The sequence below is a fragment of the Dasypus novemcinctus genome, chromosome 7 (genome assembly GCF_030445035.2).
Source record: "Dasypus novemcinctus isolate mDasNov1 chromosome 7, mDasNov1.1.hap2, whole genome shotgun sequence".
In the NCBI taxonomy this organism is placed as follows: Eukaryota; Metazoa; Chordata; class Mammalia; order Cingulata; family Dasypodidae; genus Dasypus; species Dasypus novemcinctus.
The window spans coordinates 34,592,688-34,620,399 of NC_080679.1; the positions used below are offsets into that span (position 1 = coordinate 34,592,688).

General features: G+C 35.8%; 1 protein-coding gene across 5 annotated transcripts in view; it reads left to right on the top strand.

Moving 5' to 3' along the window:
* KANSL1L (KAT8 regulatory NSL complex subunit 1 like) overlaps positions 1–27,712 on the top strand; it is a 209,043-nt gene that overhangs the window by 99,869 nt on the left and 81,462 nt on the right. For all 5 annotated transcript variants that reach the window (XM_004470208.4, XM_058300199.2, XM_004470209.5 and 2 more), the window contains 2 exons: positions 17,359–17,556; positions 21,381–21,502. In XM_004470208.4, the coding sequence (XP_004470265.1) occupies positions 17,359–17,556; positions 21,381–21,502 (320 nt within the window). The remainder of the gene's footprint in view (positions 1–17,358; positions 17,557–21,380; positions 21,503–27,712) is intronic.

The window sequence follows — 27,712 nt, forward strand, 5'->3', positions numbered from 1 at the left end:
AGTAAGCCTTCCAACTTTCTTCTTCTTTTACAAAATTGTTCTTGTGATTCTAGGCCTTTTGCATTTTCATATTAATTTTAGAATCAGCTTCTCAATTTCTACAAAAAAATTTCATCTGGGATTTTGTTAGGTATTACATTGAATTTATAGATAAATTTTGGAAGAAATGACATTTTAGCAATATTGAGTCTTCATATAATTGATCATGGATTACCTCTGCATGTATTTAGAACTTCTTATATCCTCAGTGAAGTTTTATAGACTTCAATGTAAAGGTCTTGCACATACTTTGTGAAATTTGTCCCCATGTTTCATCTTATGGGATATTATTATTAATGGTATTTATTTACTTTTCTTTCCTGTTGTTCCTTATTAGGCTGAAGAAATACATTGGTTTCTTTATATTGACTGTGTATTTTATGACCTTTAACTCACTTAATTGTTCTAATACCTTTTTTATTAACAACTTTATTTCAAATTCACAAAAATAAAAGAACAGAAAAGGCAGCTCAACAAGGTATGGGAACATTATTCCTAAATTTATTTTTCAGGCACTTTTATCTCATTCAATTCCAACTGCTAACTTAATTGTTCCTCTAGTGTTCAGAAAGATACAAAGATGAACACAGATTAGTTAAATGATGCAGTCAAGGTTTCCTTATTAATGAAAAAAAATGAAGAAGAGAAAAAAATGCTTAAATCTTATTCATATCTCACAAAATCAAAACCCATATTCTTTTTTTACCTTTAGAATTAATATAGTACCAACTTTGCTTTTGCTACAAAAACATTACAATTTTGTTAATTATAGCCCATAAACTACATTAGTTATATTTTTCTATGTATAACCACAATCTTAACACCCTGTAGTAGAACATTTCTGTATTTATATTATTAACCACAATCCTCATCTACTTCCAAAATCATTGTTATACATTCCCAATATTATCCTCTAGCTGTCCTCCAACTAACAATCTTCCTAGACTACTCATTTTAGCCACAATCATATCTATAAATCAACAGTGTTTGTTACATTCTTTATAATATGTTAAGTACAGCCATCATTACATATTTACATTTGGCCTTAATATAAATTCTATATCCAGCATCTTCTCCCCTTTCTTATCCCACATTCCATTTCCCACCAACCTGCACTTCATTGTCCAACTGAGTCTATTCATTGTTTATAGCTCATGTTAGTTAGACCATACAATTTCTATCCTTTCATGTTTGTCTTATTTCACTCAACATAATATCCTCAAGATTCCTCCATGTTCTCATGTGCTTTCCCAATTGATTTTTCTAATACCTTTTTAAATAGGTTCCTTAAAGTTTTCCATGTTCATGATATCTGTAAACCTTTTATTTCTTTTTGTATTTCTATTTGTATTATCGACAGGCTAGGACCTTCTGTTCAACATGAACTGAAATGATGAATATGAACATCCTTTCCTAGTTCCCAGTCTTAGGAGAAAAACATTCAGTCTTTCACTACTAAGTATCCTTCAGGGTGATGAAATTCTTTTTTTGTTTCTTGTAGTGTCAGTCATTTGACAAATTATTTTATCTTTGGTTGTCTGAAAATGTCTTTTTTAACCTTCATATTTGAAAGATAATTTCACTAAGTATAAAATACTTTGTTGACTGGTATATTAGTCAGGGAAACAGAACTGCCAGGAGTATTTGGCAGTTTATTATTAAATTATTAAAGAGTTTATAAAATTGTCTCACATAACTGTGGGGATTCATGAATCCAAATTCTGTAGAGAAGGCTGTAAGCTGGGAACTCTTCCATGAAGGTTTTCAGTGAATTCCCCAGGAGAAGCTGGTTGGCTAAAATAGAGATGAAAATTCTCTCTTCTGACTGTTGAAATTCTCATTTCTGCTTTTAAGATTTTCAACTAATTGGTTGAGATGTCTCTCATTGCTGAAGGAAATAACTTAGTCATGATTTAAGTCCATGAAATGTCCTCACCTTAACAATTAGGCCAGTGCTTGCTTGACCAAACAACTGGGCACCATTACCTGGCTAAGCCAACACATGAGCTGAACCTCACAGTCCATCCCTTGTCACCTTGGCAGCCATACACATCACTATACTATACTATAATCTCTAAATTATACTTAGTAAACTATAATCCTTAAACTATACTTAATCTCTAAATTACGAATAATAACATATTTTTTGCCTAACAACTCACCTGTCCTACATACAACCACAAATGCATTAAGTCTCTCCACAATAAGGGTGCAAGTCTTTGGGTAATAGTCAACCTTTATTTGATATCCTATAAGTTAAAGACTATGAAATGAAACTAATACAATTTATGTCTTATGATAAGGGGATAAGATAGGGAAGGAAACAAAGATATTTGCTTTATGTACATATACAAACATTCATAACAAAATAAGGAAGAAATATTCATAGCTATTGCAGTCCTTGTTTCTGTAACTGGTCACATGGTTGTAGTTTGTATTTATCACTACCTTCTCATGCTACCCATTCTGTGTTCCCTTTATCCTCAGCAAGCACCTCAGTTGGCTGTGGTTCTTTCTGGTGACCCAAACCTTCAGTCCTGAAATTTCTAGGTCATTGGTAGCCCTCATGAATTGGGCCATTGCAGTTTTCTGTTGAGTTTAATTAAAAGGCATGGTATTACCAAGAGACACTATAGGGAAAGTCCTGGATTTCAGGCAAATTCTTCTTTACCTTTATGGTATACAATAGTCAGGATCAGTCACCCCAGCCAGTACAGTAATTCCCGTCTTTGCCAGGTGGCATTCTTTTTTTTTTTTTTTTTTTAATTCATTTTTTAAAAAATATTACATTCAAAAAATATGAAGTCCCATTCAACCCCACCGCCCCCACCCCCCACTCCCCCCACAGCAACACTCTCTCCCATCATCATGACACATCCATTGCATTTGGTAAGTACATCTCTGGGCATCGCTGCACCTCATAGTTAATGGTCCACATCATAGCCCACAGTCTCCCACGTTCCATCCAGTGGGCCCTGGGGGGATCTACAATGTCCCGTAATTGTCCGTGAAGCAAGGTGGCATTCTTAACTTCCAGTTCAATGGAATCGTGTATTCTGTACTCCTTCTTTTGCCACTAAGACCTGTAGACCAACAGATCTTAAAGTTGCAGGGATGGGAAGCAAAAATTTTTCGTGTGGATCTCTAGGGGTGTTGTGAGTGGTTGCCACTCCCATTTCCATCTCTTGATTCCTGGACCTGTGAATACTGGCTATGGGAGACGCAGCATCATAGTGTGGATGCTGACTTAGAGCATATACAGATTCCTGGAGAACATTACCCCAGTCCTGCAAGGTTTTGTCACCTAGTTGGTGCTTATACCCGAATCTTCAAAAGACCATTCTAGTGATCAGTCCAGCTCCTTCAGGATGATGGGAACATGGTAAGACTAGTGGATTCCATGAGCATGTGCCTATTCTTGCACATCATTTTCTCTGGAGTGGATTCCTTGATCAGAAGCAATGCTGTGTGGAATACCATGACATTGGATAAGGCATTCTTTAAGTCCATGGATGGTAGTTTGGCAGAAGCATTGCCTGAAGGAAATGAAAACCCATATCCAGAGTATGTGCCTATTCAAGTTAGAACAAATAGTTGCCCCTTTCACGATGGATGTGGTCTAATGTAATCAACCTGCCAATAGGTAGAAGGCTGATCATGTTAGGAAATGGTGCCATATCAGGAACCGAGTGTTGGTCTTTGCTGCTGACACATTGGACACTCAGCAGTGGCTTTAAACAGGTTGGCCTTGATGAGTGGGAATCTGTGTTGTTCAGCCCATGTATACCCTCTATCTCTATCACCATGGCCACTTTGCTGATACAGGAGTGGCTGGGGAAAGAGGCCGACTGGTATCCATAGAACAGGTATTCTAATCCACTTGATTATTAAAATCTTCATGATGAGAATTCATGTAAGACAAATATCTTCATGTTTTTGTTTTTTTTTTTTACCTACTCTGAAAGGTCTATCCATATTTCTCTTCCCTAAACCTCTTTGTCACCAGTTTTCCAATTACGTTCCTTCCAAGTCTTTGTCCATCCAGCCAAATCATTGGCAGTGGCCCATGAATCAGTATACACATGCACTTCTGACCATTTCTCCTTCCATGCAAAATGAAAACCAAGTGCACTGCTCAAAGTTCTGCCAACTGGAAGGACTTCCCTTCACTACTGTCCTTCAGGGAAGTCCCAGAAAGGCACTGCAGTACTGCAGCTGTTCACTTTCAGGTGGTACCTGCATGTTATGCAGAACCATCTGTAAATGAGGCCTGAACTTTCTCTTCCTTAGTCAGCTGATTGTGAAGAAGTCATAACTGTGGGCTAGGAAAGAGAAGAAAATGTGGCAGGAGTGTGGACTGTGGGCATGTGGGCCACTTCCTTATATAACTTACTTGTGCCTTCAGGACCTGCTCAAGTCCTATCTCATATATACCACTTCCAGTTGATGATCGAGTGCTGCTGTACATACCCAACCTTATGATTTGGTAGGTCAGACAACACCCAGCTCAAGATAGGCAACCCAGGTCTCATGGTAATTTGGTGGCACATGGTTAAAGATTTGATCTCTGCTAAGGTCCAGTAGCAGGCTAAAAGCTGTTTCTCAAAAGGAGAGTAGTTATCTGCAGAGGATAGCAGGCTTTGCTCCAAAATCCCAAAGGACTGCTTTGTGATTCTCCTATAAGGGCTGTGGCAGTTTGATATTATTTATGAATTAGAAAAAGAGATATAGATTATGTTTGTCAACTGGTCTGTTCCTCTGGGCATGATAACCCTTTGATTGTATTAGATTCAGCTGAGACATCTGATTAAATTATTTTAAGATTAGGGCTTTGATTCAACCATGTCATTAGAGTGTGACTCAGCATTGAGACCCAGCCCCCTTGGTCGGCTGATAGACTCTCACACAGAAGTAGACACACAGAGAAGATACACAGAGGAAGAGAGACAGCACTATAGACAAAGCAGACGCCCCAGGAAGAGAGATGAACTATTCTCCTGATAGTTTACTACTGACCTTGTGAAGAGAGCAGCTGAGCCCAGAAAGAAATGAGCTCTGGCAAGAAAGAAGAGCTTCATGCCAGGCTACAGCTGAGATAGGAAGTAGCTGGACCCATGGAGCCTTAAGAGGAAGAAGGAAGGCTGAACCCTCACAGACGTCGCCTGCCATCTTGCATCAATACCTGGCAACAGACTTTGTGTGAGAAAGTACCTCTGATGGTACCTTGAGTTGGACTGTTTAGGTTCTTGTGACTGTAAGCTTCTACCTCAAATAAATACCCTTTATAAAAGTCAACAGAGTTCTGATACTTTGCATCAGCACCTCTTTGGCTAACTAATACAGGAACCTGTCAAGTGCTCCAGACAGCATCTCTCTTTGCCACTGACATTTCCAGCACCATTGGATCATCTAGATCATATAACCCAAGTGGGAGGGCAGCTTGCACAGCAGCTTGAACCTGTCACACAGCCTCCTCTTGCAGTCCGCACTCAAAACTAGTAGTTTTTCTGGTCACTGGGTAAATGGGCTGGAGTAGCACACCCAAATGAGGAGTATGCTACATTGTCTCCAAAATCCAGAGAGGCCTCTTTCCTGGTTTTAGGAGGGGCCAGACATAACAGCTTATTCTTTACTATAGAAGGGATATCTTGGTATGTGCCACATCACTGGGCAGCTAGAAATTTCATTGAGGTCAATGGTCCCTGATTTTTGTTAAATTTATCTCTGTCCTGTGACATGCAAATCCCTTACTAATGAGTTCAGAGTAGTTGCTACTTCTTGCTCTCTAGTTCCAATCAACCTGATACCTTCAATGTAATGGATCAGTGTGGTGTCTTATAGGAGGGAGAGATGATCAAGGTCCTTGTGGATAATATTAGGGCTGGAGAGCTGATACCCCTTGAAGTAGGATAGTGAAGAAATATTGTCAGCCTTGCCAGCTAAAAGCAGACTGTTTCTTGTGGTCTGGGAATTTGTTAATTTGCTCAAGCAATGCTAGCATATCTGGAACAGTATCTGCAGTTGGAGTCACCACCTGGTTAAGTTTACGATAGTCCACAGTCAACCTCCAATACCTGTCTTTTTTTCTGCACAGGATAAATAGGAGAGTAGAGTGGGGATGTGGTGAGAATCACTACCCCTTTATCCTTCAGGTTCTTGATGGTGGCACAGATCTCTGTAATCCCTCAAGGAATCTGGTCTTGCTTTTGATTTACCATTTTGCTAGGTAGGGGCAGGTTTAGTGGCTTCCACATGGCCTTTTCTGCCATAATAGCCTTTACGGTGTAGAGATTCTGCCAATTGCTGAGTATGTCCATTCCAGTTATTCATTCTGGAACTGGGGAAATAACCACAGATGGATCCAGGGTCCCACTGGACTCACTGTGAGATAGACCTGAATAAAACTCCATTGATCACCTTACTTCCATAAGCCCCTACTCTGATTGGTGGACCACAGTGATGTTTTGGACCTCTTGGAATTAAGGTCACTTCTGAGCCAGTGTCTAATAATCCTTGAAATGTCTCATCATTTCTTTTTCCTCAATGTACAGTTACCCTGGTAAAAGACCATAGGTCTCTTTGGAGATGGCACGGAAGAAGAGTGGGGTGAGGAGGGTGGGGGGGGTATATGGAGACCTCATATTTTTTTAATGTAACATTACATAAATAAAGAGAAAAAAAAAAAACACAGTATATATTTTTGGTAGTGTAATAGGGTCCTTCCCCAAGGGGACCCATCTGCCTTCCCCTCATTTGAGGGGCTCTGGGTCTGTAAATTTTCTCAAGTCTGAGAATTGATTAAGGAGCTGTGACTCTATGTTTTTGTAATTCAAGTTAGACTTTTGTTCACTTAACCTAGAACTCTTCTGCTTGTATAGATCAAGTAGGAATTTAGTGGACTCTCTATCTGTTTTACTTCCAGATACCCCGTGAGCTATTAGCCAGTGCCATAGGTGTGTGCAGCTTAGACTGTCTTGGTGCTGCTTTGAGTCTGCAGTTCATTGTCTTAGCCGTGCCCACCTTGTCTTTGACGATTAAGTGCTGCCACTTAGCTTCTAACAACTCATGGTCCAGTCATCACCATCGTGTTTAAGGATCCCAGTTCAGTGACAGTTCCCATGGTAATAATATCTGACCTACAGAGACCAGCAACTACAGAGCTCTTCAGGGAAGGGGGAGTTAGTCTTATAAATATACCTACAGTAGCAATAAATTTGCCTTAATAAGCAGTTACACTCTCCCTTATTTTTGTTCATTCCTCAATCTTGTGGGATTTGGGACGGTGTCCACTCTGACTGCTTCAGGCTGAGAAGTGACGTAGATATTATGGGCAGAGAAATGTAATTGTTTTGCTTGCAGTTGAAGATACCCCTTCCTTTTGCATCAGGACTGGTCCATCATCCAGGTTAGCTATCCATTACTACAGGAATAAGATTCATAAGTGCAATCATTAAGATCGAAGTCTTAATTAGACTTAATTATTAGACTGTTTTTCTTCATTAGACAAGGCTTATATATTCCAGAGCTTTTTGCCATCCTATTTGAAAAGTAGTAGGACTTTCCCATGAGAGATGTTAATATTTTGTTAGCTACTGGGCAGGCCTCTATCTATCCAGGAAACATACCTGTAGTAACAAGAGTACATTTACATCCCATAGAAGTATGTAGCTATATAATGTTCAATCTATTTAAAAGGACCTGTCTGTCTAGACACCTGATTGTTTAAAACAGTGTAACTTACAGGGAAATTTGGTTGTTTCTGTAATATGTAACATGTTTCTAATAAAAAGATGCAACATTCCCAACTTCACCCTGTTGTTGATGCTTAACGTTGGTATAATACCTCTGTTATATTTGATGGAAGAATATTAAAAGGTTACTGTTAATATAGTCTATATTTTGTTTTATGTGCATTTTCCCCCATATACCACCCTATCATTAACACCCTGTACTGGTGACATGCTTTTGTTTTAGATCCTAAAAGAATATTCTTATATTTGTATTATTAGCCACAATTCTTGTCCACCACAGGGTTGACCGTGTTATACAATCCCATATTTTATCCTCTAGCTTTCCTTCTAGTAACATATATGACCAAAAACCTCCCCCTCCAAACCACCTCACACACATATCAGCCCTGTCATCTACACTCACAATATTGTACTACCATCACTTCTGTTCACCCCCAAACCACTACAATTGACCTAATTATAAATTATGCACATCAGCTCCCCATTCTCTACCCCCTTTCCATCTTCTGGTAACCTATCTTGTAGCTTCTACCTCTCTGGGTTTGCTTATTATAATTGGTTCATATTTGTGAGATCATATAATATTTGTCCTTCTTTGTCAGGCTTATCTCACTCAACATAAGGTCCATCCCTGTTGTCACATGCGTTGGTACTTCATGCTTTCTTACAGCTGAATAATATTCCATTGAGTATACACCACATTTTGTTTTTCCTTTCATCTGTTGATGGACTATAACAGTTTGGTATTATTTATGAATTCCAAAAATAGATATTGGATTATGTTTGTAAACTGCTCTGTTGGAGTTTTCAGTTTTACTTGATTAAATTATGTTTAGGGCTTTAATTGGGCCATGTCAGTAGGACATTGAGATCCTACCCCTTTGGTGTGCAGGGACTCATAGAGAAAATGGCAGGACACAGGAGTTAGTTGGAGTTTTGATATTGGGACCCCAGGAAGTAAACATACAGAGAAGCAGATATGTAAGGAAAGAGAGATGGCATAGGCCCCTGGAAGAGAGACTAGCCTTTTGCCTGATAGTTTACAGCTGGCCTTGCGGGGTGACCAGAACACCTGAGCCCAGAAAGAGACAAGCCCTGGGAGAGAGATGAGACATCCCAGCCCACAGCTGAGATTAGAAGAAGCTGGTTCATGGAGCCTTAAAAGGAAGAGGAAGCCTGAACCCTTGCATATGTCAGCAGCCGTCTTGCTCCAACACATGGCAACAGTCTTTGGTGAGGGAAGTAACTTACACTTTATGGCCTGGCACCTGTAAGCTTCTACCCAAATATCCTTTATAAAAGCCAACAGTTTTCTGGTATTTTGCATCAGCATCCCTTTCGCTGACTAATACATGCACATTTGGGTTGCATCCATCTTTTGGCATTTATGAATAATGCCACTGTGAATATTGATGTGTATATATATATCTGTTCATGTTCCTGCTTTCAGTTCTTCAGGGTAAATATGTAGTAGTGGAATTGCTGGATCAAATGGCAGTTCTCTATTTAGCTTCGTGAGGAGCCACCACACTGTCTTCCACAGAATCTGCACCATTCTGCATGCCCACCAGCAGTGAGTTGGTATTCTACTTTCTCCACATCCTCTCCAATATGTCCGATTTTCTGGGTTTTTTTTTTTTTTATTGGTGGCCAGTCTAGTCAGTGTGAAATGATATCTCATGATTTTGACTTGCATTTCCCTAGTAGCTAGTTATGTTGACCATCTTTTCATGTGATTTGTAGCATTTCCTCTTTTTTTTTTTTAAAGATTTATTTATTTATTTAATTTCCCCCCCTCCCCTGGTTGTCTGTTCTTGGTGTCTATTTGCTGCGTCTTGTTTCTTTGTCCGCTTCTGTTGTCGTCAGCGGCACGGGAAGTGTGGGCGGCGCCATTCCTGGGCAGGCTGCACTTTCTTTTCACGCTGGGCGGCTTTCCTCACGGGCGCACTCCTTGCGCGTGGGGCTCCCCCACGCGGGGGACACCCTTGCGTGGCACGGCACTCCTTGCGCGCATCAGCGCTGTGCATGGCCAGCTCCACACGGGTCAAGGAGGCCCGGGGTTTGAACCACGGACCTCCCATATGGTAGACGGACGCCCAAACCACTGGGCCAAAGTCCGTTTCCCGCATTTCCTCTTTTGATAAATGTCTATTGAAGTCCTTTGGCCTTTCCTCTTGTAAGATTCTGTTTTTCAAGAACTACTACTGGTACTAAGCTGTATTAGTCAGGATTCTCTACGGAAACAGAACCAACAGAAGATATCTGTAAATAATATGAGATTTATAAAATTGTCTTGTATGACCATGGGGATCCACAAGTCCAGATTCCTTAGAGCAGGCTTCAGTCTGGGAACTCTGATGAAGCTTTTTATGAATTCCTCAGGAGAAGCTGACTGGCTGAAGTAGAGAAAAAATTCTCACTTCCATCTGCTAAAATGATCATTTCTCCTTTCAAAGCCTGCAGCTGATTGGCTGTCTCTCTTTGCTGAAGGCAATCTTCTCTGTTTTCATTGTAGTGTAAATGTAATCAGCCATAGATGATGACAGTAACAATGAGTTGACCAAATAACTGGGCACCATTACCTAGACAAGTTGACACATGAACCTGTCACAAGAGGTTTGTTTTTCCAGGTGTCATTTAATTTTTCTGTCTAGCATAGTTTCTAGTAGAAATTGTACTTACATAATATTTTTTTTTTCCCTGCTCTTAAGATTTTCATTTATTGCTATTTATCTGCAATTTGATGATGAAGTGCTTTAGAAAGCGTTTCTTTGCTTTTATTCTGTTTGGTATTCTTTGAGTTTCGTGGGTCTGTAGGCTTGTAGTTTCCATTAAATATAGTAAATTTTTGGCTTTCTTTTTTTCCTAATATTTGTTTTTGTGATTTCTAATATGGGATTGGCTAACAAATAAACAGATGGGAAAAGCCCAGGATTTATGGGGGTGTTATATTTTCAAAATCATGTTTAGAGCTCATGATTCATATTGGAAATAGGAAAAAATGAGATTGAATTAATATGATTGTTGACAACATAGTTTGGATACTTTCTCTTTTTCTGTCTCTCCCTTTTATTTACCTATTCGTTCATCAGATGTACTCTTATGTCCATCATTTTACTAAGTGCTAATATTAGTTGTGATGATGATGATGATATAACAAAAATATACAAAGCTTATTGCTTAAAATGCACAAAGCACTGCTTTAAGCAATTTATGTGTGTCATTTTGTTGAAAACTCACAACAACCTTAAGTTAGTTATCACACATCTTAGAGATCAGGACATTGGAAACAGACAGAAAGTAACTTGCTGAAAGTCACAGATATAAAAATGTTATAGAGCTTTCTTTCTGTGATAAACATGCATATGTGTGTGAGTGTGTATGTATAATATAAGGAAGGAAATAAGTACAATAAGGAAAATATGGATTTTGTGTGATGGGATTTAGGGTAGAGAATATGTCTTAGAGGTAGAACTTAAATGCCTGGTCGAAGAGTGAATTGTTAATCAGATCTTATTTAGAGCACATCTCTAGGGCTATATTGCAGAAAAGGGAATTCTTTTTAATAATAGCTATCATGGTATCTAAATACATGGTAGATGAGAATTGTCTTCCAGCAGTCCTAGGATGTAAAAAGAATGATGATCACACTTGTGATAGTTACCATAAACCTCCTTTCCCTCTCCCTGTCCCACACACAATGGCATAAGAAAGTCTTGGTGGAGAGTTAAGGTTTTCAGTTGCTGTACAAGTGATTCTACCATTCTCCTCTCCTAGTTATTAAACTGCTGTTTCCAGGAAAGAAGAACAGTGCTTATTTTATAGGAGAGTTGATGAAAATGAACTTACTTTCTGACACATTGATTTTCTAGTTCTACAGGACATCCATGTTAAGTGGTCCTGAAAGAGTTGCAAATATGAGATACTGGAGAAGGCAGTCTATAAGAAGGTATAGAATTGTAGATATTTCAGTAGAAATGGCAGTTAAAATCATATTATATTGTAGCAAGTCTGTTCTCCTTCCTTCTTATTTTTTCCCTGCATCCTTCCTTCTTTCCTTTACTCCTTGCCTCCCTTCCTTTCATACATAGTTATTACCTGTCTATTATATACTTAGGTATACAGTGATAAACAAAATTCTATTTCTACATTTTTGGGTTTACTGTCTGATGGGAGTAACTTGTGCAGACTCTGCTGCCTGTCTTTGGCAAAGTGAGAATTAAAATTAAAATTAAAATTGGGGGAAACGGACTTTGGCCCAGTGGTTAGGGCGTCTGTCTACCATATGGGAGGTCCGCGGTTCAAACCCCGGGCCTCCTTGACCCGTGTGGAGCTGGCCATGCGCAGTGCTCATGCGCGCAAGGAGTGCCGTGCAACGCAAGGGTGTCCCCCGCGTGCGGGAGCCCCACGCGCAAGGAGTACTCCCCTGAGGAAAGCCGCCCAGCGTGAAAAGAAAGTGCAGCCTGCCCAGGAATGGCGCCGCCCACACTTCCCGTGCCGCTGACGACAACAGAAGCGGACAAAGAAACAAGACGCAGCAAATAGACACCAAGAACAGACAACCAGGGGAGGGGGGGAAATTAAATAAATAAATAAATCTTTAAAAAAAAAAAAAATTAAAATTGGCATTTAGAGCTGTGCTTTCAATGACTATTTTATATTACTACACTAACAGTCCAGAATATCGAGTAGATAGAATTTATATTAATAATATTTGGTAGTGTTTATTCAAAACTACATTTGAAATTTTAGAATGTAAATGACAAAGAATTTTTTTTTTAAATCAAAATGAGCCATTAGTTTCCTAGTGAATTTAGATAATCAAGGGATCTGATTGGAAAGAAGTCCTGGGAATTCGTAATAGTTATATGATAAACAAAGATGGAGTCTCACTCAGGAAATTTACATGTTAAAAATCTACTTTGGGAGAAGCAGATGTGTCTCAAGCAGTTGGGCGCCTGCCTGCCACATGGGAGGTCCTGGGTCAGTTCCTGGAGCTTCCTAAAGCAGATGAGCAAAACAGTGAGCTGATGTGACAGTCTAGCATGGCAAGATGATGCAATGAGATGATGCAACAAGATGATGCACTGAGGTAGCAAAATGAGAGAACCAACAAGCAGGGAGTGGATGTGGCTCAAAGTGATTGGGTGCCTCCCTCCCACATGGGATGTTCTGGACTCCGTTCCCAGTGCCTCCTAAAAAGAAGATGAATGGACACAGAGAAGCACACAGCAAACAGACACAGAGAGCAGATAGCAAGTGCAAAATCAATGAAGGGCAGGAGAAATAAATAAATCTTAAAAAAAAAATCTGCTTTGCCTGTGATTAGCTGGTACTCTTGCATGATATATTCAATCTCCGTGAGCTTGATTTTTCTAATCTTTTAAGGACCTAAGGCTTCTTAACTCTCCTTTGCCATCTTATAGAAGGAGTAAGAACTGGGACTGAATGGATTGAATAAGACCATAGTGTGTGAAAAATAGGGATTATAGATTCTTCACCATAGTGGATGTTCTCTTGTATAATTGTTTACAGATCGGATGCTTATAATATGTTACAGAATCTATATTAAACAGAGGAAAACCTTGTAAGCTTTTCAAATTATATAGGGGAAGTGAAGTTTTTGAAAACTTTTTAATTTTATTCTTTCTGATTTCAAAACTAAGCAAAATTCCTTTGATTCTACAATTAGAAAATACCAAAATTTTATGAGTTTTGTTTTTATGTTAACTTGTGTGTAGTTTAGTTGAACTATTATTACAGTGAACATGGAAAACAGTGCTTTTTATGCTCTTATGTTATCATAAGAAAAATAAATGAGACAGGTGGAGTAATACTATCTTAAGTGAGAGAGAACTTTCTGTTTAATATATCTTAGAAGGAAAAAAAAACCTTCCTTCTCAGTTAAATGGGAGAGAGATGAAGGGAAGGGAAATAGATTGGGGGTGCTTTTCTGTAAATATCCTATTGAAATGCTAGTTTGTGCCTCAGGCCAGGAAACACATAGATCTATAGGTTTTAGGGCTTTAAGCTGTCCTTTGCCCCTTTATCACAATCCTAGCGAGCTAAATTTTGCTTAAATGTTCTGAGTGGAGAAGCAGTTATTAGCAGCATCCCTTCCTTGTTCTTGCAGCAGCTTTGTCAACACAACATCCTCTACTTCCCTTCTTCCCTGCTTCAACTTCCCACTAAGACAACAACTTTCTCTTACAAAAGAAAAAAGTTAAAGTCTTTTTGGGAGAGAGGCCAAATGTCCTATATCAAATATTCTCTTTCTCTGCTTTCTTTTGTTATTCTGTATTGGGATCCTCCATGTTTTAATTGACACATTGTGTTTTAAAATTTCTATTTAAATTCTTGCTTGAAATTAGTATTTCTGACTTAATGTGAATAATGAAGTTGTAGTTGAGGCAATTGTTTGTGTTTTTGCACAATGTCCTCTATGATGACCCTTCAGAGGGAAAAATCTTTTTAGCGTTACTAACGAGAATAGTTGTCTTCTCTGGTTCGGTTGATTTGCTTTCATTAATGCCAGAGTTTTCACTTGTCTCAGTTACCACAATGCATTTTTCTTAAAATTTGTCCATCTTTTTTCTCTTTTATTTTATCTATCATTACATTATTCTTTTGATTTATATAAAGAGAAACTAACTCTTTTGGCAATGTTCCCAAATAATTTAACGTCATTTTCTTCTCTGTTGTTGGTTATGGCAGATCATCATGGGTCACCCTTCTTAAACTGTGATTGTGTATCGAGGGTCCCTGTTTAAGGAAAAATAAAAAATAAAAAGATTATGCAGGGAAGTGGACTTGGCCCAATGGATAGGGTGTTCGCCTACCACATGGGAGGTCTGTAGTTCAAACCCCAGACCTCCTTGACCCGTGTGGAGCTGACCCACGTGCAGTGCTGATGTGCACAAGGAGTGCCGTGCCACACAGGGGTATCCCCGCATAGGGGAGCCCCACGTGCAAGGAGTGCGCCCCTGTAAGGAGAGCTACTCAGCGTGAAATAAAGTGCAGCCTGCCCAAGAATGGCGCCACACACATGGAGACCCGATACAGCAAGATGACGCAACAAAAAGAAACACAGATTCCTGGTGCCACTGATAAGGATAGAAGCAGTCACAGAAGAACACAGTGAATGGACACAGGGAACAGACAACTTGGGGTTGGGGATGGAAGGGGAGAGAAATAAATAAAAAATAAATCTTTAAAAAAAAAAACATTATGCAGTTGCCTGTGATTGTCTCCCTGGTTGAATTTTTAAAATATCATTCTTCATTGAAATAAGGATAGCAGACCCTTCAATTTACCAGAAGATAGTATTCTAAAGGCTTAGAAATTGGGCTTTTGAAGCTCAGAATGGATTTTTCCACAGAAAACAGTATTGCAAGTAGGGGTGTGAACTCAGAGTAATCTGCAATGGACTGGCCCATAGTGTTATCTGTAATCAAACCAAAGGGGATTATAACTAAATTGATATAGTGAATATTTGTATTTCATTTGCATGCCAGTACTTGTAAAAACCTATTCATAAGTGACAAATTTGTAGAAATTTTGAATGGATATTTCATATCCTTTCAAGAGCTTTTTGAGATTGATGATATTGTATCTAACTTGTGTAATTTAATTTAAAAAAAAAAAAAGATTTTTAAAAAATTTATTTCTTGCTGCCCTGGCCGCATTCCCACCATTGCCTGCTCTCTGGGTCCATTCACTGTGTGTTCTTCTGTGTCTGCTTGTATTCTCATTAGGTGGCTCCTGGAACCAATCAGGGGACCTTCCAGAGTGGGAGAGAGGTGATTACTCTCTTGAGCCACCTCACCTCCCCTGTTCTACTGTGTCTTCTTCTTTTCCCTCCTTTGTATCTCTTGTTGCATCATCTTGCTGCCCCAGCTCTCAACATCCGCTGGCAGTCCTGCGCAGAGTGGCTTTCTTGTGCAAGGCGGCATTCCCACACAGGGTGGCTCTCCTGTGTGGGGTCGCATTCCCGCATGTGCCAGCCCTCCATGTGGGCCAGCTTGCCCTCACTAAGAGACCCTAGGCATCAAACCCTGGACTTCCTGTATGGTAAACTGGAACCCCATTGGTTGAGCCACATCCGTTTCCCTAATTTAATTTTTAAAATACCAATCAAAACAACAACTTCTTTTAAATTTTTCTTTCTTTCATATTTCTAGTCAGTCATATTTGTGCATTCCAGGAAAGTAATTACTGAAATGGTATCAACATTTGGATCCCCTACTCTTTGTAAAAGTTAGCATGCTAGCACTATTCTAAGGATAGATAAAAAATAATGAATTTTCTCCTTTTATCAAGCATCAGTTATAATATATTGTTATAAACTAATAATATGCATGTTTAACACCTTACTTGAATGTGTCCATTCTAAAGTTATATATTATCTCAATTATATACTGTAAAGTGAAAGTACTCATATATAATATTTTCATCTATAAAAGTTTCCTACCCAATAAAGAGGATTTATATATGATACAGGCTGATCCATACCAGTCATTTAATTTATTCCATTCTTGAAATACTGTACATTTACATTAATATTTTAGTCTAATTTTCATTAAAATAATATTTTAGCCACACTTTCCAACCAGCCTATAGGTGCTTATTAGCATTTTGCAGATAAATAAATAATAAATAAATCTTGGATTGAGAAGGATTGGTAGGAGTATGAAGGGAAGAAGTTATTCATGGTGAGAACTAAATACAAACCATTAAGATCATGTCTGTGCACTCCTTTTTTTCCCTTTCTCTACTGTTTCTGTTGGTTCTGAGGATGTAAGAGTTAGAACAGTTGGAGTGAGAAAGCTGGGGAGTCTGGGAGACATCTGAGGAATAAGTATGTGTGTGAGTGAATGGGACACATTCTCCTAGTTACTTACATTTCAGAAAGTACCCCCATTAAGTTGAGAACTTGTGTCCTTAATAATAACACAGGTGCCCTGTAAGCAGCAAAAACGTTGATTGGCCTGGAGTTTTCACCATGGTGCGTGAAGTATAGCCCATGGTTGCTGACTAGCAGCAATAGAGCAGGGCTCTTTAGGGTGCTCTGAAGAGAATTAGTATAGAGTTAGATTGTTGTTTGGATGTTTGTAAGTTCTATATTTTAATTTATAAAAAATTTGGAGTGCTCGAATATAAAACTCAAATGGAAAGGAAATACAAGCTAGTGACCAAAATATCAGAAAATTTTATTAGGAAATATTCTAGATTTCAGTCTGAAATGTCCATGTTCTGAGTATATTAAGCTTTTACCTTTAGTCTAAATGTGTCATTTTTTAATTCTAATAAATAAAACTAATAAGCAGAAAAGTAACTGCAGGTATATAAATTATGATAATATTCTACAAGCCCAATCCATCAGCCATATATCTTATTTTAGCTGCACTTGTTTTAAATTGACAGTTCTTGAGAGTTAAACTGTACATTCAAATATATGTTTACTGATTTCCAAGGAATAAGAAGAATGAGTTCAAGTGCATTGTAATATTAAAATGCGATTTACCAATCAATATGCCTTCATTTCAGATTTTTTAATTTTGTTATCTAGGGGATAGTGATTCTAGAAGAATGTCAACTTCCAAAAGATGTTTTGAAGAAACAGTTACAGTTTACAGACCAAGCAGCTTTGTTAAACACTACAGAGAATCTTCAGGTCCCCCAAGAAAGTCAAGATTCCTTACCAGAACAAGATTTTGAAATGTCACCAAGCAGCCCTACGCTACTTCTTCGAAACATTGAAAAACAGGTAAAGTAACTAACAGCAAGGTGTCAAGTGATAGGAAATGCCTTCTAATTGATTTTATAAAACTATTTAAATAAATATCATTATACGTCTCTCTCTGCAATATAGCTATTAAAGTTGATCATTTAACATTAAATAAAATGAAAATATTTGTAATTTGGTCTCTATTATAATATTGATATAATTAAGATTATTTAAATATAATATGTAAAGTACTGGCAAATAGCTACAGGTTGACTCAGTTATCCTGGGGTTGAAAAGTACTTTTTGTAACAAAGCTGTGTATCATGAAACATTTTTCAAGGGGAAAGAACAGTGGTGGCAGTTAATAAATTTCTATAGTTATCTGACTAATTTATCAGTAGAAAATTTTAGAAAGATAATATGGTAATAAGGGTTCTTTCTTAAAATATTATCATGTAAATGGAAGGTCAGAGGAATCCCTAACTAATTAATTACTTTGATTTCAAAGCCTTTCTTGGTATTTAAACCCTATAATATTTGACGCCATAAGTTTATTTTATCTTACATTTCTTCCTTGAAATCAAAACAGTTATTTTGATTTAGACTTTGCTGGCTCTAGGGAAAATCTGGTTTTCAGTAGTTTGTTATATTGGGACCAGATTAAACCCACCAGAACATATCCAGCCTTAAGCAAAGCAGCATTTTCCCTGAGAAATGATAGGAATTCTTGCCTACCCACATCTAAATTTCCTGGGGTTTTCTGACATACACTGTGCAATAATTTAGTACCAGATTACTGTCTTACTTCTGGTAAGCAAAAATATGATAAAATTTCTCCCACCCCATATTTGTTAAATTTACAATTCCCTGGAGTTTTCCTTAATTGGAATGAATCATCAAAACATTTTTATGAATATTTTATAATTCAGAAAGTTATTTTGTAATTACCTGGTGCGAAATTGGAATGTATTTTACCATATAAGCAGTGTTATAATTAGAATTGGCTATGTTCCCACTTCTCTCTTTCTTCTCCTTCCACCTAGCCCATAGGACCCAATCCCCTTCAGTTTGACCCTAGTTTTTTCACCCTCCAGAATGACTTATTTTCTTGCTTAGTCAGATCTACGTTCTTAATTGGAAAGTAAATTATTTAATACATTCCCAATAAAGCATAATTCCAGAGGCATTTTAATTTTCAGAAAAGATTTTATTTTTTTTCTCCGTGGTATCACCAATTCGTTTGGTTGGACCTGAGGTAACATCAGAACTAATTTGCAGGGCCCAGTACAAAATGAAATTGCGGGGAAAAAAAAAAAGAAATTACAGAGCCCTTCATTAAAAATTATTAAGATTTTTAAGACAGTGACAGCAGAATTCTAAACCAAGTGTGGTTCCCTTCTGAATCCCAGAGTAGCATGTTAATTTTTCAGGTCTCATTGTTCGTGGAGGTGTTAGAGGCTTAGGAAACGGAACCAGGAGTTAAAAAAGCAACAGTAATGCCTGTGGGCATAGGGAGAGTAGAGTAAAGATCTGAAGAAAGGCGCAGCAGCAATGGCTTGTAGAGGTCATTAATAAATTGCCTGTGAACAGATCATTTGCTCTTGAAACATGTACTAATAATGCTTGAAATAGGCCAATTAAAAAATGAGGTTGTTTTCAAATAGTTATTGAGGGAAACAGTCTAGGAGTGAGTTAAGTGACAAATGTGGCAAGCCTGATATTTATTATGCATAATTTTCTTAGATAGTTATTGGTATATGACTGTTCATGGACTACAGTAGAACTTGAATATGGATCAGGTAATCCCTTGACTTAATTACTTTGTTAGAGAACTGATTTGCTTACCAAACAGAATATACTTACATATCTCAAAAGCAGTTAAAAAGTTGGAACTTAAATTATAAAAGCACTATAAATTATTGAGCTATAGGCTGATACCAGTTTTTTAAAATAACTTACTTATAGTACAAATGCATATCTACATTGTTAGATAATTTGTTCATAAATTGAAAAATTACTTATTTTTTATTTGGTGATTTTTAAATGAATTTTATCAGCAATGTATTTGCATTAGTAACATTATTAATAACTATTAAGTGTTTTGACTTTTAAAGTTGATTAGTTTTGCTTTCAGAGTTTAAATCATGTTTCACCTTTACTTTGAATTTCCTAGCTGAAATATAGATTTAGGTATATGTTATTATGTTAGAAGGGATTGGTTGGTAGGGTAAATACAGGGAGTCATGCTTTCTTTTTAGGCTAATTATTCACACATATCTGACCAGTTGTCTTCAGTGCCTTGGAAGATTTTAGATATTTTTGGAGGTGGGACAATGAGAAGAGTGTTTCAGTGTGTTAGCATGGAAAATATGAGCTACTCAGTACATTTGATTGCATGACTTATCTGGTGAATACTTGTTAAATGGACTAAAGAATCTATTTGTACTGATATTTTGAAAATGAACTTTAAAAAAATTAAAATCTGAAAAATGATTTTTAAAACGTATTCATTAGGTGCATATTATCTTCTGAGAAAAATGCTGGAAACATTTCAGAGTCTTTCTCATGAAAGTCTTTTTGAAGATATCTAATATTAAGCTTATTTCTATCATATTCTTTAATTTCATTATTTATAATAGCATGTTACTAGTTTCATAAAAATGAAGAATTTCACAGTAATTAAAAATATATATCCCTACGTTTTATAGTAGAATATTTTGTAGTCAAAGAAAATGGTGAGATAGGTCATTTCTTTCAAAAGACAGACTATATTAAGTGTGAAAAACAGGTTTTAGAACACTGGTTTGGCATGAATTAATTTGTGTTGTGTACATGTGTGTGCATTTTGTACATGCCCTAGGCCCACATGTACTCAGAAAGCTTTTAGTCTGGATGAATGGATATATGTTGATATATTCTCAATTCTCTATGGAATATGATTATGGGTGTTTTTCTTTCCTTTTTTCAAACGTCTCCACATTTTCCCATTTTTTTCAGTAAATATGGATTACATGTTTCATGAAAATATTTGTCATTCTTTCATATAATGCACAAATTATTTCCATTTATATGGCCTTTGTTTATTGCAATTGCTGATTGTTTTGAAAAAATACTTATTATATATATTTAAGTTTGGAATAAGGGTCAACAAAAATCTTTGGTATCTAAAAAAAACTGCTATTTCTCAATTAGGAAAAATATTAAGAAACCCTGTGAAAGTGGATTTAGGCCTGAATTTGAATCCCAGCACCATTTCTTGCTAATTTTATAATCCTTGATCAAGCCATTTAATCTTTGTTTCAGTTTCCTCATCTGTTATTAATATCAGTAATAGTAATATCCGTTACTTTGATACTATCTACTGAACAGGTTAGTTGTGAGGATTAGCAGTAGTGTATATTTTGTTCCTAGTATAGTGCCTTGTACATAGGTAGGTACTTGATACCTAGTAGGCATTTAAACTATATTTAACACTAGTTAAATAGTTAAATTAGAACTATTATTTTATTATCAATTTTGCTACCTCAAGGAGATACTAAGTAAGTGATATTAGCTAGGTTTAAGGTTTTTGGAGAATGGCAAGGATAGAGAAAAGAATTGTTACAAAATAGGATATAGAAATGGTATTTTTAACTATTTAAAAATGTAAGATTTATAAAATGGAAAAATCAGTAGCAGTGTAAATTGTCTTTGGAGGTTAAAATATTTACTAATATATAAATACTTGTTTCATGAAAAGTTAAGCATTTAATAGGCAGTATAGATCTGGCATTTAAGTTAAGCATTTAATAGGTAGTATAGGTCTGGCATTTAATTCATATTTCTTCTTTAACAATAGTAAGTGTTTTACTGTTTTCTTGCAGAGTGCACAACTGACTGAGATCATCAATAGTCTGATTGCCCCTCTCAACTTGTCCCCAACTTCATCACCTCTTTCCTCAAAATCCTATAGTCATAAATGTCTGGCTAATGGTATTTCCAGGAGGTAGGTAACAGTGGGATAGTTTTGCTTCTGAACTTGAATTGCTTATTTCATTTTACTTTATTTTGATTTTGTTTTGATCTTTTAAATATTCTGGCTACTTTTTTCTTCAGCCTTAAAGACTGTTAGAGTACAATCAATAGACCACAGATAGAGTTATAGATTACATAAAAATTTATATAATTAAGACAACTGTGAACCTGAGAATGGTCGGTAAGAGACTTTCAGGGAAGGTTTACATTTCTAATGATACTATTTGCCACAGAACTACTGCCTTTTTTATTCTACCTTCAGTTTTGTACCTTTTGTGTTCTCAATCTCCATGATGCCCTTGCAGTGCATTTTGAGATAGCTATACCCTAGATACCATTTGGGCATAGAAGATTGGTGGATATCACCCAGAAAATTTAGCTTAAATTTGACTCAAACATTTTGTAATCTTAGCTTTTACAAGTTAAATTTTTTTCTGGATCTTGTTAATATAATTTCTACAATCATTAGCTGCTTATATATGTTCCGTTGGCAAAAAAAAAAAAAAAATACACATATACACACAATGAATCCTAATCATTTTTGGGAACAGAATTTGTCCATTTTATTTTGCTTGCTTTTTCTCTTTTAACTTTTTAAAAAAAATATGTAATTAGAATGCATACCAGTAGAGTATCATTTTGTGTCTGCATCATCTAATTTTTTTTTCAAATGAAATTGTAATGTGCACTTCTTTGTGTTAATTATATTAGAGGACTAAGTGTAATTTACTATTAGAAAATATTTATATTAGTAATTATATAAATGTTACCAAACACTTTTTTCATATAATAAACTTTATTTTGCAAGAAGTTTTAAATTACAGAAAAGTTAGGTTGAAAGTATAGGGGATTCCCATATACCCCATCCTGACCCCATCCTACATTTTCCCCTATTAATAACATCTTACATCAGTGTGGTGCATTTGTTACAATTGATGAACAAATGCTGAAGCATTGCTACTAACCAAGGTATATAATTTACATTATGGTTTACACTTTGCAGTGTACAATGTCATAGGTTTTAGCAGCCTGTATCCATTCTTGCGATCACTTTTTAATATAGCTTAAAAAGAAAATTGATACCATGGTAAAAATTATGTAAGTAGTCATATTCTTAATGAGATTAGTGGCTGTAAACTAAGTCTTGTAATAAAAATGCAGTTATTTGTTTTTTATTTCTAACTGGTTATTTGGAAAGTCTAGATTTTACTGTTTTTACAGTTTTATTTGTACTGGGTCATTTATCTGCTGTTTTATTATGGGAACAGTTCTTCTGTTATTTTTGCTTTAAATTTTGTTGTCTATGTATTCATCCCTTTTATCACTGTTGATTCATTTTGAAAGTAAAAAATTCTCATATGTTGTATAGGGCAACTATAATGTCCTCATTGATTTCCTCAATTTGGAAAGTCAAAAAGATGGTAAATGAATCATAACTTGAGCCATAAAACATCACCACATTAGTGTATGAGCATTGGAACTAAATCCATTTTAGAAAATATTTTGTTTCTTTAACCCAAGCACGAACAGACATAAACTTAAGTGTGTGTGTATATACATATATTTTTATGTACTTGCATGTATTTTTGGTCATTCATTCACAAAGAATTAATTGCATAATTATTTGCTGTCTACCATATAGTCAAAGTCCTAGGGATATAAAAATAAAGAAAACAAAGTCTCCGTTTTTAAATAACTCATACTCTAGTGGGTGATACACATAACTATTTAAAATCGCATATAATAATAGAAATATGTACAGTTATTTGAATAAATGATTTTAATAATTGCCATCATTGAAAAAGAGAATTCATTAAGATCATAGGCCCAAATGAAAAAAATGTATCATTAGCTGTGCTTTCCACATGAAACTTTTTCAATCTCATCTACTTACAGTTCAGTGGTATTTGTTGAAATCAGCTAGTTATTGGCATCTTTCCTGCTCTCAATCAGTTATGCCTACAAACTAAATGGAGGATTTGCTTTTTCAATTTTGCAAGAAATAGGCTCATAACCTATGAAAATTCTTTGTTTCAGAAATTTATAAGCAGATAAAAATTTTGTTCTCCAAGTTTTTTAAGTGTGTTGATATGTAACTTTTTAAATCAGTGACATTATTTTTGGTAACAATGTGCACATTTTCAAAATACTGTATATATCATGAGTTTCTTTCAGAAAAAGCATTTATTTCTCATTTGTTGTTGGAATATTATATTTCCCTTGAAGTCCAGACTGTATTTTTTTCTGATAATTGCTAACTAATATAATCATTTCTTCATCAAAGAAAAGGTGAGCAAATTTAAAATATTAGAGTTTTTGTTTAAAATGTATAATTTCTTTAATAACTTTAAAAAAATACTTCGTTACCATATATACTATAATCTGTACGTCTGTTTAGCCAGGAACATAGAAACTGCAATTTATGCAGAAAAGACCGTAATTACACTGAATCAAAAGTAGAAAACTTTGAGGAGAATATCATCTATTGTATCAGAATCCATAAGAGCTACTGAAAAGTGTCTCCTCGTTTCTCAGTTAGGTGTTGAGACCTTAGTAAGAGAGAAAGGTAAGAGTGGATTAATAAGGAAATTGGAGAGGAAGTAGAGACAGAGTTAGGATTATACTTTTAAGGAATTAACTGTTAAGGGCTATAATAAAATGAAGGTCAAAGAAGGTATTTTTAAGATGGAAGAAATTTAAGCATCTTTATATATTGAAATGAAGAAGCTAGATGTGGAAAATGTAGAAATATGTATTACAAAGTTATGAAGAGAAATTTTCTATTAGAGAAATACACTTGTTCTTTGAGACTATATGAAAGACATTAATGTGGGTGTAGATGCAATTGTTTATAAAGTGACTGTAGCCAAGTTAAGAGTGAAAAAGGGAGCGTGAGGAGTTAGGTGAAAATTTGAAATAGACATTGACAAATAAGACAATGTCAAATGGTGTTGAGGACCTTGTTGAATGAAATTAGGCATCACACATTTGTCTTGGTACTAATTTGAATAGTTCTTTCATGTTATTTCTTCACTTTTCTTTTCTTTTTCTTTGTTAATAAATTATCTATTTTAATTAATTTGCTTATTAATTTAATATCTTTTTTTAGTAGCATGTAGTAGCTCAATCCTGGAGAAGTATTATGTAGTTTCCAAGAACTTTTTTAAACACTTAACTATAAATATGCTTATTTTGAAAAGTACTTGTTATGTTTGTAAAACTAGTTCAGAATTATTAATTTAAAAGTATTCTATGGCTGAATTTTTATAAACAAATGCATAATAGTGAAATTCTATAAATTTAATAGATTGTTTTAAATTAACACTTGCTTCAGAATTTTACTATAGATTTGAAATTTAATTGCAGGCCACATTTTATATTGTAATATTATATCAAATTACCTTGTGATTTAAAAATATCTGTGTTGAAGCAATGTGAAATTTATCTACTGTTTATTTAGCCTTTTGACCCTGGGAGTAAAATGCCAAATGAGGCCTAGTTTTATTTCCTATATTGTGCTATTTTCCAATATTGTTAATTTTTCTTCACATAATTATACGTGAAGGAAACATCTTTCACATTCCAAGGTTGTTTTTGGGTTAGGGCTTAGTCTATTTAATTTTTTCTTTTCTTTTCTTTTTTTTTTTTTTGAGGTACCAGGGCTGGGATTGAACCCAGACCTTGTGTGTGGGAAGCTGGCACTCAACCACTAAGACATATTGGCTCCCCTGAGTTGGTTTTTTTCATTTGTTTTCTTGTTGTTTGCTCTTTTTGTTTTTAGGAGGCACCGGGGATTGAACCCAGTACCTCCCATGTGAGAAACAGGCACTTAACCACTTGAGTCACATTCACTCCCTTAGTTTATTTAATTTTACTCAAAATGAATACTTAATCACAAGACACTTAATGTAAAGGTAAGAAGATTCATTATTTCACCAAGAATATTTTATTACTTATTTTGAAAATGAGAAATTAGTGAATGCTGCTTATAACATTGTCCAGCCAAAACCTAAAAGAAAGCAAGAACCTAGAAAGGTAAGCCAAGGACAGGAATCTATTTTTGTCTGAGGCTGAAATCATACAAAATTAAGTTGAGGTTCTGACAGCTTTGGGGGAAGGAGAAAAAGAAATATCAAAGCCAAATCCAGGAAAATCAAGCTGAAGTATTAGTACCTTGTGAGGTGAGAGAAATCACAGCCCAGGGCCTTTCCCAAGGTAGGGAGATAAGATGAAATCCTCCTTATATGCAGCTGGGACTACTCCTTCCAGACTCACAGTAAGGAAAAACCAGAAGGAAAACTGTCTCATTTTCATTACTTTCTGCCCTGGTGCTGAGCAGAGCAGAGATTAAAAAAAAAAAGAAAACCTCCTAATTTAAAGTGGTTCTGAATTGGGTGGATGAAAAAGCAAATGCAGGAAATGGAGCACATACATAGTGGGATTTGATAAAGAATAAATAAGAGAATTATGCAAAGCAATGAGAACAGTGCTAGCACAGATTAGTGCTCAGTTAATGTTGGCTGTCTTTCATGATGACATCGATGATGATGATAATGTTGTTAATGTTAACAATAAAGATGGTGAAATCCGTGTGTGCCCCAGCCAAAAAAAAAAAAAAAAAAAGCAAATGCAGATTCTTTCTGGAGAAAGATACTTCTTAGCACCAGGAAATCCTCATGAATGAATTTTCAAGGACAATCATCATCAGCACATAGTCAAATATAATCAAACAAACAAGAAGACAGGGCAACAGGTATAATAATAAGGATAAATAAAAGACAAAAAAAAAAAGATAGGAAAAAACGGATCATATAGTTTTCAGATATTAGAATTATCAAATATTGATTATTTAAAAACTGTGCTTATTCTGTTTAAAGAAATAAAATATGGGCTTGAAAATACCTGCAGGAAAGAATTTTTTTTAAAGTGGCATTTGAAAGGGTTCAAATAACACTTCAGAAGAATAATATAATTTAAAACTTAAGAGAATGGGCTTGGTTAGCAGAGTGGAAACAATTGAACAGTGAATGTATGAAGTAGAAGATAGTTTAGAAGAAAATTTCCAGAATGTGGCAGAAAAGCCAAAAAAAAAAGGAAAGTACAAAAAAGTCATTAAGAAATGTAGAGGATGTAGTGAAAATGTCTAATATGACAATTGGAGATCTGAGAAAGAGATTGGGGTAGAGGTAATAGTTGAAGAAAATATTGGCTGAAAAATTTCCTGAACTAATGAAAGACACAAAATCCAGAGAGCCAAATATATTTCTGGGTAGGACAAATAAGAACTATCCTTAGATATATAGAGGAAATGTGCAAAAACAAAGACAAATGGAACATCTCAAAAGCGGACGGGGCTGGAGGGGAAGAGGATGTGGGAGGGGAGACATACCTTAATTGGAGTTATAGTTAGGCTTCTGAACAGTTAACAGTAGGAGCCAGAGGATAGTGGAATGGTATCTTCAGTGTGCTGAAAGAAAATGACTGTCTACCTAGAAATTCTGTATCCAAAGAAAACATCTTCCTAATTAATGATAACCATAAAAGATGTACCACCTTTATGAAATGATCATACTAGATGGAAAATGTGAGGTGTAAGACAATAAAAACAAATAAAATGGTAAATAACCATATTGTTATATGTAAACAAACTATAGTAAATGTATCTAATGGGGTTAAAAAAAGAAAAGTCCATGTAGCATGTAGGTCAGGGGAAGTGTAAATGGATTTAAATTCTTCTCAGGTCCTTGTATTATTCAGGTGCCTGTAAGGGTACTGATTTAATTTTCGATATTCCTAAGGAAAGTATAATAAAGGAGGTCCACATGCAGGGGCTTCGGAGGTACTATGAATGGCGTTTCTTGACCTGAATGGTGGTTATGGGGCTGCGGGAGGAGGCATTTTTCATATCTATAAGTTAAACATAAGTTAAATGTTTTAGTACTTATTTATATGTTTCATATCTTTAAGAAAAATAGGGTTCAAATAATATAGTTTAAAAAGGGTACATAGAAAATACAGCAGCTTTAATACTTTTGGAAAATATTTAAATGACATTATTCATCTGATATATGTGAGTAAAACTTGACTAATCCCGTATTGTTAGTTGTAATTATAGAATATCAAGATTTAAAGATAAAAGTAGAAATGTAATGATTTGTTGATGGGGAAACAAAAAAAATGA